Genomic DNA, 10,306 nt, shown 5'->3' with positions numbered 1-10,306 from the left:
ATAATATCAACTTCAATTGTTCATAACTTACTCCAAAATTAACATAATAATAAAATCAATATATTGTGGAGGATTTTTTTAATGGATTTAACAGTAATGTTAGAAAAAATAGCATCAGCTGTCAAGTGTAAATTAATTGTCTAAATCTAAAGAAAAGTGTTTATTTTCCGACTTCAAATTTGACAAGTTAGGTTAGGTCTTTAATCATATGTGCCGGCGTTCCTCACACTGACAATGAATCATCATGTGTGGATACATTTCAAGCATACACATACATATATATAAATATAAATGCGTTGACGGCGTAGATCTAGCATAAGATCAAAAACACCGTAAAAACGGACTTATGAACAGTCGAAAAACAAGTGACAGATCGGTGTGGATAAAATCACGGCAAAATCATTTGCTGATCACTTGACGTCACTGATTAGACCGCCAAGATGGTTGTCAATGTTGATAAGTGGTTTGATTACTTGTAATATCGAGCGATAAAACAATCGCAAAGACGGGAACCCCTTATTACGGGTGTACATAATAATGTCAATAAAGTAAGTAGAAGTGCAAAGTTGCCTGAATTAAGGCCAGGCAAGCTGACGATGGCGGACAGTGAGGATGTGGAAATTCGTCGAGCATTATATGTTGTTCAATCTATGATTGACATCTCGGCTGAAAGGCTTGAAGGTCTTAGAACGAAATGCTCTACAAGTGCAGAGCTTACCCAACAAGAAATTCGCACTTTAGAGGTCAGTTCTTCCTTATTTATGAAATATCTCTATTTCTAGCGATGACTTTGATTATTTTATCATAATTATTTATTTTTCTATCAGGGTAAACTCATCAAGCTCTATTCCAAACAACTGGTAACCAAGGCCAAACTCGCAGTGGATTCGCTTCCTCCTGAAATGCGACAATATCCTTCATTACCTCAATGGCTACGTGTTGTAGGACTTACTCCAGAATCTATTCGTGTAAATATATAAATTTACATTGACATTATTATCCCCGCTTTTTTAGATCAATCCATGAGTTGGACTCGAATAATTATAAATATTCATGAGTGATGATTAAGTACCCTATAAATTTAATATAATCATTTGTTTTAGATTGTTTGCGCCAAAGCTCATACTTTAGAGGCATTAAAAGAAAAATCAGAACGAGAATTGAGCAGTATATTGGATGAAAATAATTCTCGACATGAAGAAGAACTTCGAAGATTGTGTCGAGCATTACACAATCTTCGACGCTACATAGACGTTCTTTTACAAGGTGATAAAGATAATAGTGAAATGAATTTATATTGGGATTCTTGGGATAGGCATCATCTTCGAAGTGGTCCTTCACCACGTCTTTTACGTTCACGAAATGCTCGCAGCTCTGTGCCATCTGAAGATAGTATTTCCATTTATCATCACAATAACAACTATAGTAGTCATAATATCAGTAATAATAATAACAATGGTAATCGCAATCACAATAATATCAATAACAACGACGTCAATAGAGAAATATTAGGTTCAGCTTCTTCAACAAATTGTATATCTAGTAGTCCACCTTCTACGCCAATACTTACCAAGCAAATAAAAGCTTCAGTTAAATTTCCAACGACACCACCACCAAATAAAAAACATCAAACTGGTCTACAAACCTCTGGATCTCAACCAGAAGTTTTCCCACTCACTAAGTCAAAGTCTCACGAATCTCAATTGGCCACTAGACTGGAAAATGGCGACACTAACTCAAGTTGTAGCAGTGGAATTGATTATCAAAGACGTATGCGTTTACCAGGAGAGTCAGGATCTAGCAGTAGTGCTAACATAACTAGTGATAGTTTGATCAGTTCAAATAGTCCATTAAAGTCACCACCGTACTCAAGTGCTGAAAGTGATGATAGTGGTTATAAAGGCACAGTGACGAGTCTTCAAGTGCCAAAATCACCTAGGACACCAACAGTATCTCGTGGTATGGGTCATATTATTGCTCATCGATTTACTAAAACCTTCAAAATGATGACAACGTGTGATTATTGCGATAAACAGATGTTCATGGGACTTAAATGTAAAGAGTGCAAATATAAATGTCACAGAGATTGTGAATCTAAAGTTCCACCTTCTTGTGGTTTACCTCAGGAGCTGATTGACGAATTCAAAAGAACGTTAGTGGCTGAAGGATTGGCAAATGCGTCACCAATTCTCAACAAGTCTGGTATCGTATCACCAAATCATCATTCATCGAATATTCCAAGCCTGAATAACCGAAGAGACCGCAAGCAATCACACCCACACGTTTCACGCACTCACATGCTGACTGATAACCCGCCTTTCGCAGGTGCTGAATCCAGTTCAAATACCTCAAGCTGTAACAGCTCGACTCCTTCTAGTCCAGCATTACTACCAGTTAATACCAATCAAACTCCTCATCAACTACTAATTAAACAACAATTTCACTTTCCTGATGTTACGCTTAATGATAAAGCCGTGATGATTGACCATAATAATCGATTAGAAAGTACCACGATGTCTAATGACAGTGATAAAACTCTTAGTATTTCGGGCAGCGCAAGTACGGATTCCGAAAGAACACCAGTTCGAGTTGATTCTCAAGATTCTCAAGTGTCAGATGGAGAACCTGGAGAAAGCCGTTGGCCACGTCAAAATAGTTTATCAATCAGGGAATGGGAAATCCCTTATGATGAATTGAAAATTGGCGAACCAATTGGTACTGGTAGATTTGGAACTGTATATAGAGGCCAATGGCATGGAGATGTAGCTATTAAAGTACTCAATATGGATTATTATTCTGATGATGACAAGACTCTTGAAGCATTCAAATTGGAGGTGGCAACATTCCGAAAAACAAGACATGAAAATCTTGTTCTTTTTATGGGTGCTTGTATGAAACCTCCTCGTTTAGCAATTGTTACGAGTATGAGCAAAGGTATGACTCTTTACACCCACATCCATCTCAGAAAGGATAAATTTAATATGAACAAAACTACTATTATCGCTCAACAGATATCTCAGGTTTGTTTTTTATTCATTTTTTTACTGAATGCATTTTAATAAAATAAAAAAATAATTAATAGACAAATAAAAATTTTTTAGGGAATGGGTTATCTTCATGCTCGTGGAATAGTTCACAAAGATCTCAAGAGCAAAAATATTTTTTTAGAAACTGGAAAAGTTGTTATTACAGATTTTGGATTATTCAGTGTTACGAAACTTTGCTATGGAAACAGGTAGGTTTGACTTTTTATATTAATTGTAATAAATAAATCATTAAAAAAGGATATTTTTAAATTTATTAAGTTTTAAAATTTATTGTTTTCTATTTATCAATAGGAAAAGTCACGGTCTAAGTATTCCACCTGGTTGGCTATGTTATTTAGCACCAGAAATAGTCCGAAAGTTACGACCACAGCAAACAAGAGATCAGGAGGAGCTGTCATTCACGGAAGCCTCTGATATTTATGCCTTTGGGTAAGTTTAATTAAATGATTTTTATAACCTAGTAGACAACTCATCTTGAAAGTTTTTTTTATCCATAATCATCTTATTATGGGTAGTGATCTTGACACGAGCAAGGTTGCTATATGTCAAGGCTGTATTCTCCTTTTTCTTACCCTTTAGATAGCAAAAGGCAATCCACACCCCACGTGCTTATAATTACCATTAATTTTCATTTCTCCTCAATAAAAATAAATATTGAATGTATTATTATCTAGATAAGTTTGTCTACTGTTTATTTTATTAAATCAATATGTCACATGAAATTTATATATTTTCCATTTATTATTTATTACTATTACTTTCTATTCTAACTTACTATATATTTTTATGTGATGATTAATGATAATATATATTATTGATTAATCTTTCAAATTTTTTTCATCAATATATAAATATCTATAATATTTTTTTATTTTTATTTTATAATATTAGAACGGTGTGGTACGAATTACTTTGTGGTGAATGGCCATTTAAAGGACAACCACCTGAAGCGATAATATGGCAAGTTGGTAAAGGAATGAAGCAAACACTAGCCAACTTGCAGGCCTCTCGGGAGGTCAAGGTAAACAAAAAAGATCAAAACATCAATAAAAGACATTAATTTAATGAATAATAAGTTAAACTAATAATAAAATTATTTATAGGATATTCTTATGCACTGTTGGTCGTATCATGAAGAAAAACGACCAGATTTTTCTAAACTTCTGACGATGCTGCAAAAGCTGCCTCGAAAAAGATTAGCTCGTAGCCCTTCTCACCCTATCCACCTTTCGCGTTCTGCAGAATCAGTGTTTTAAACAAAAACTTACTACAGTTTAATCGAAATTGAATTGACTGTAAATAATTCATTAATAAGTACCTCGGAATGTGACTCTAATTAATATTACGTTTTATGATAGTTTCACATTCCCACAACTCTATTATTAAGTAAAGAATAATTCAACAAATTTCTTGAAATTATTATTACTGTTGTCAATGTTAGTGTCATTATCATTGCTATTGTTATTATTACCTTTGTATATAAATGAGATGTAATTGTTTGACGACTTACGTTGACGTGAACGATTGATTACTCCAATCGTTCTATTGAAAATAGTCATTAAATTTTATTTCATCATTCTTACTCCATTGTTCTCTTTGTTAACTAATTGTTTGCCTTAATTTAAAAGTTCGTCTTGTAAGTATAAATATAGAAATACAAAAAAAAATTGAAAATGATTTAAATGCTAACGGAGTATTCAATGAGAGTATTACATGTTATATATAAATATACTTTAAAAAATCTTGATCGAATAATTCAATGTTATTTTAATTTTGTCTTGATAAAAATAAAAGAAACAAATGATAAAGATATACTAGTCATATTGCACTTCTTGTTATACTCCTGGAAAATGATTAAATCAATTTTCCTTATTAACAATTAGATTTAAGTACTTACTCTTCACACATATATTCTCATTAATATTAAAAAATCATGATGTTTCTATTAATGATAAAGAAACTATAAAAATGTAAAAATGTGTACATAAACATCTTGATGCTACATTTTTCAATGCTAAAATTATACATATACAAAGAAAAATCAATAGTAAATAGTTCAATCATTCAAATAATCATAAAAAAATTGTTTTCATCAAAAAATATCAATTTTATCATCTTCACTTGCTTTATTTTGGCGTATTTACGAGATATGTATATTGTATGTTGAAAAATATGACAAAAATGAACAAAAATAAATGTGGAAAAAGCATACATGTGAAGATTATACAAGACTATAATATAATTATATTTATTATTGTTAAATTGTCTTACAACAATGGTATTGGTTATATGCAATTAACTATTTATTAATTCGTGTTCAATAAATAATTACATATATCTTTGTTACAGTCTATAAAATCTTGGATCTCTACAAAATGCTTTCTGATAATACCATAAATATAATATACTTTTTTCTCTCTTTAAAACGCATCTTGTTTCTTTATTTCAACTCAATAATAATTTCAATATTAATCATTTATTCTTTTCATTTTTATATAAAATCTTTTTCTTAACCGTAAGAATAGATTTCTAATTATCTAATAAAAAATACCTTTTTAATCACTTCGATTTTCAGCTTGAAGAATATACTGATTTGTCTCTGCCAGTTCTTTTTTTAATTCTAATATTTGTTGTTGCCAGTAACTTTTACGAATTTTATCCGTTTCTAGTCGCTGCTCAAATATTTTTATCAACGGTTTTACAATAATATCACCTATATGAACAAGCGCGCGTGTGCGCACTGCATGATTATGAATGTATGCGAAAATATTGGAATTATTTTGACAAGGTTCTGCAACTTCTTCTTCCTCTTGAATAAGAATTCTAGGAAGCTCCTTCATCGTCTAAATTATAAATATAATTTGTTAATATTTCATTCAAATTGATAATTGATAAGTAACTTACAGATAGACATGTTTCTGCTATCTTATCAGTCCTGACGATTTCCAAAGGAATTTCTATAACATCGCCATTACGAGATTGGAAGCAAATCAAAACACTTTCTTGACCCTATCCAACATAAATGACGTAAATTTTCGTTTTAATTTATTTTGATGTATTAGACACTTGTAAATTCTATAATTGATATCTTACTTTTGTTTCTTTACACTCCGAAAAGACAGAAAATATAAGTCCCACAAAGCCAGGATCCATCATTTGATAAGCATCTTGTGTTCTGACATCTGAATATTAATAGTTTATGTTAAAAACGATTAGAAAATTATTAATTTTTACGTATTTGATACTTGTGTCAAAAATACTAAAATCATTTGTTTTTAATATTGCATGTATTGACATCAATTCAAGCTAAATTTATATTAAATTACTAGGTAACCAATATATACAACTTTTACATCATTTAAATGTTCAATAAATAATTTAAATACCCACCAACATGTGATGGAAAAACAGTGATATGAGGATGAGAATGATACCACCCAAGAACTCTCATAGGTCGTTTCAGTTCAGCAGCAAGTCGTTCAGCTTCAGCTGCAGCTTTTAACAGCTGTTCTGATGAAATTTCAACCCTGTCTTTTTTTTTATCCAAACGACGAAGTATTATAACTGCTGATATTCTAGCAATTCCATCTTCGAGCTAAATATATGCAAATAAAATTAACAACTGCTTATTTAAAAACATTGTAAACACTTACATTACCAATAAGTAATCCCATAACTTCAAAATTTTCTGTTGATAATGCATGCTGAAAGCATGTCATGTAGACGTCTGCCTGTAATTCAACTTTTTTTAATGGACCATTCATTTTAATATCAATTATGTATGAGAAATATCAAAAATATAGTTTAATTCAATTTTGTTGACAATTTTGATATTAAACGCTTTAACATTTCCACAAATAATTATTAAGGAGCGTAGAACATTATCTTTAACAATGAACAAATCTTTTCAATAATCATTTAAGAAAATAGTTGAATATGTAAGCTTAGTTTGTTATTTGATTTTATTTATTCAACAATTTATTTAGAATTTAACATTGTTATTTAATGTAAAATATAACCAAACTCTTGATATGCGAATTTTCGGATTGCCTCGATTATCTTCGGTTCTTTTCGTCAAACGCAAGCGCAGATTTCCATCATGTCATGCTCCGAAACATCGAAAGTATGGTTGCTATAATGATACTTTTTATGAAAAGTTTGTTTATATACATATCACATTTAGACTACTCAAATATTAATTAAAACATTTTTTTTCATCATAGTTGTGTGCAATTTTAATACTGATATTTACTACGAATGACATCTTTCATATGACAAAAAAACGTGTATAATTCATTTTTTGCGAATCATATATTTGTATATGTTCAATGATCAACAAACAAATTAGACTGTAAAAATTAAATATCATAATGAACTATTTGTTATTATTTACAGTTTTATATTTCTTTGTAAATAAATCATTTGTAGTAACTTTAGAAAGTATTAACTGCATAGATAATCCTGACAATTTTAAATGTAAATTTGCTACGATTGTGCCTTACAGATATATAGCTAATTACAATGATACTGAGATATCAATTCCAGGTAAATGATTCATTTTTTTATTTATAAATTAATTCTTAATAACTTAATATTATAATTTTTTTCGACAGATTGTGAAGCTCAAAAAATATGGTTTCTTATAAGGCATGGAACACGTTTCCCAAGTAAAAAAATTATTGAAGAAATCAATAATAAACTCCCTGCACTAAAACAAAAAATACTAGACAATTGTAAATTTAAAGAATGTTTTTTAAATGAGAAACAATTGAAAAATCTAATTGATTGGAACTTAAATATACAAGAAGATCAAGCGATGATCTTAGCAAATGAAGGAAAAAATGAATTGATTGGATTGGCAGAACGTTATCAATCAAGATTTCCTAAATTATTACCAGAAAAATATAAAAATTCAACATATAAGGTATAATTATTTATCTATTTATAAAAATACAGTGTTATTTGATTTCAAATTTGTATTTATAAATACTTTTATATGGATTTATTAGTTTAAATTTACTGCTAGTCAAAGAACAAATCAAAGTGCTAAATATTTTACTATTGGATTATTTGGAAAACGTCAAAGTGATCAAATTTACTTTCCTGAGCCAGAAGAAAAAGATCCAATACTTCGAGTGAGTTTTTAAATGTACAATCGAACAATAAATTATTCATATTTTAATTTCATTTTATTTACTAGTTTTACAAAGCATGTGATAAATGGTTGAAGAATGTAAAAAAAAATCCTCAAGCTTTACGAGAACTTGAGGAATTTAAACAAAGTGCCACAATGAAAACAATGTTAGAAAATATGTCACAGCGTTTGGGTTTTAACGTCGACTTTGGTAAGAAAAATGTGAATATTTGAATGATTTTTTATAGATCAATCTGTCGAACCAATCGTGTGAATTTATGTTTTCAATATTCTCATCCAATCAGATGATATTAAATTGATGAGATCCATGTGTTCATTCGAAACGGCTTGGAATGAACAAACTAAATCACCGTGGTGTCATATTTTATCTCCAGAAGCTTTTGAAGTTATGGAATTTGTTGATGATTTGAAATATTACTGGATAGATGGATATGGATTTGCATTGACGAGTGAACAAGCGTGTCCAGCCTTAAGAGATATGTTCGATTTTTTCAAGTAAGTTTGATAAACTTATTCTACTTGTTGTTCATTAATATCAACAAATTCAATAAATATACTATATAATTTACTAGATCGAATGATGAATTAAAAATATCTGCTTATTTCACTCACTCTGGCACTTTACTGAAAGTTTTAAGTATATTGGGACTTGCGAAGGATGCAGAACCATTGCTACAGAGTTCATTCAGAACGTCTAAAAATAGACAGTGGCGAACGAGTCTCATTGATGCATTTGCAACAAACATGGCTTTCATTTCCTATAATTGCAAGTCTAATGGGCCAAGTATTCTTGTAATGCATCAAGAACGTATTGTGAATCTTCCTGGATGTCCAAAGAATGTTCCATGTCCCTTGAATACAATGGAAGAAATGTATCCTGATAAAAAAGAAGAGTGCAATTTTGAAGACATCTGTTCTTCATGAAATTAATTAGTGATTGATACATGAGCTCTTTTCAGGTTTAGAATTATAATTAAACTTGAAAAATAAATTACTATTTTCGATACGACCATACATTTTATAAATTATTGTAAAAAAATCAGAAACACCAAAAAAATTTTATATTGTAATGTAACGGAATACTCTACTGTTTTCAAGCTTTATCAAGTAAAGATGAAATAAATATATTTAATGTATTGTAATAATTTAACTGATCTAATATCCAAATAGAAGTAACTAGGTTTATATTTAATGTGTTCATGATGATCATATGTTACAAGATATTAAATAAATAATAGTATTTAATGAGATTTGATATTCGTACTTAACTGCTTATTAAGTAAAATTTTGATGTAACATTCTATTAATTAAGTAAGCAAGTTTCCTTCTTGGTAATATACGTTAACTAGCTGTATTAGTTTCGAGCACTTTACATGTGTTAGACTCGAACATTTGATGATAACCATAACGTTTAGATGTGGTAATGATTTATAAACAATGATAAAGAAAAAAAATTTTAATAAATATTCTGTTATGAAAATAACTCATTTTTTATTCACAAACAAATTAGGAATTATTTTTGCATAAGGATGAGTAGATAAAAAGTTATTTAATTGGTGCTTTATCACTTGCTATTATAACAATTTAAAATGCTATTTTTCCTTTAAATAATCAGTATTTCACATTTGTCATAATGAAGATACAAAATTGACATTCATGAAATGATAAATAGAGCAGAATGATAGTGGTTGAAATACAAGCAGTTAAGATAGAATTTGAGGAATTCACATTATTATCCATCAGGCTTTATAGAAATGATACTCAGCATCTACACATGTTCCACTTGCTATTTACAGATAATACTTTAATTACATACTTGTGTAAATCTGAGCATTCGAAAGTCAAATGTAGTAAATAATCAATAAAATAAGTAATAAATTATAGTACGTAATATTTTACATGAAAAAATTATTACAATAATTAATCTTGCAAATATCGATTATAATCCGAATTATACAAAATCATTCGTTGTTTTACTTATTTTTCACAATTATATGAATGGAACGTCATGGATAATTAGTTTGTTGATAAACGACTACAGGAAAAAAGAGTCTAATGCTTTATAAAATTTAATGTACACAATAATAATTATTCAACAATTATA

The 10,306-nt window shown here is 29.6% G+C and overlaps 3 protein-coding genes across 3 annotated transcripts; 2 read left to right on the top strand and 1 right to left on the bottom strand.

The window, feature by feature from the left end:
- Positions 1-28: 28 nt before the first annotated feature.
- Positions 29-4,629, top strand: ksr (kinase suppressor of ras). Its single transcript, XM_035095809.1, has 7 exons — positions 29-743; positions 828-968; positions 1,104-3,020; positions 3,102-3,235; positions 3,339-3,476; positions 3,939-4,068; positions 4,151-4,629. The coding sequence occupies exons 1-7, from the start codon at positions 597-599 to the stop codon at positions 4,301-4,303; spliced, it is 2,760 nt and encodes a 919-aa protein (XP_034951700.1). The 5' UTR covers positions 29-596; the 3' UTR covers positions 4,304-4,629.
- A 699-nt stretch (positions 4,630-5,328) lies between these two features.
- On the bottom strand, positions 5,329-8,942 carry LOC118074527 (lys-63-specific deubiquitinase BRCC36-like). The gene is made up of 6 exons (XM_035095817.1): positions 8,815-8,942; positions 6,701-7,179; positions 6,438-6,642; positions 6,141-6,229; positions 5,952-6,056; positions 5,329-5,890 (listed from the first exon to the last, which is right to left on the bottom strand). The coding sequence occupies exons 2-6, from the start codon at positions 6,809-6,811 to the stop codon at positions 5,603-5,605; spliced, it is 798 nt and encodes a 265-aa protein (XP_034951708.1). The 5' UTR covers positions 6,812-7,179; positions 8,815-8,942; the 3' UTR covers positions 5,329-5,602.
- On the top strand, positions 7,140-9,682 carry LOC118074526 (multiple inositol polyphosphate phosphatase 1-like). The gene is made up of 6 exons (XM_035095816.1): positions 7,140-7,592; positions 7,661-7,971; positions 8,057-8,182; positions 8,248-8,392; positions 8,487-8,697; positions 8,775-9,682. The coding sequence occupies exons 1-6, from the start codon at positions 7,418-7,420 to the stop codon at positions 9,124-9,126; spliced, it is 1,320 nt and encodes a 439-aa protein (XP_034951707.1). The 5' UTR covers positions 7,140-7,417; the 3' UTR covers positions 9,127-9,682.
- Positions 9,683-10,306: the final 624 nt, after the last annotated feature.

This window comes from Chelonus insularis, unplaced genomic scaffold, assembly GCF_013357705.1.
Source record: "Chelonus insularis isolate UGA/USDA-ARS -01 unplaced genomic scaffold, ASM1335770v1 contig_135_pilon, whole genome shotgun sequence".
In the NCBI taxonomy this organism is placed as follows: Eukaryota; Metazoa; Arthropoda; class Insecta; order Hymenoptera; family Braconidae; genus Chelonus; species Chelonus insularis.
This window is presented reverse-complemented; position numbering and strand designations above follow the sequence as displayed.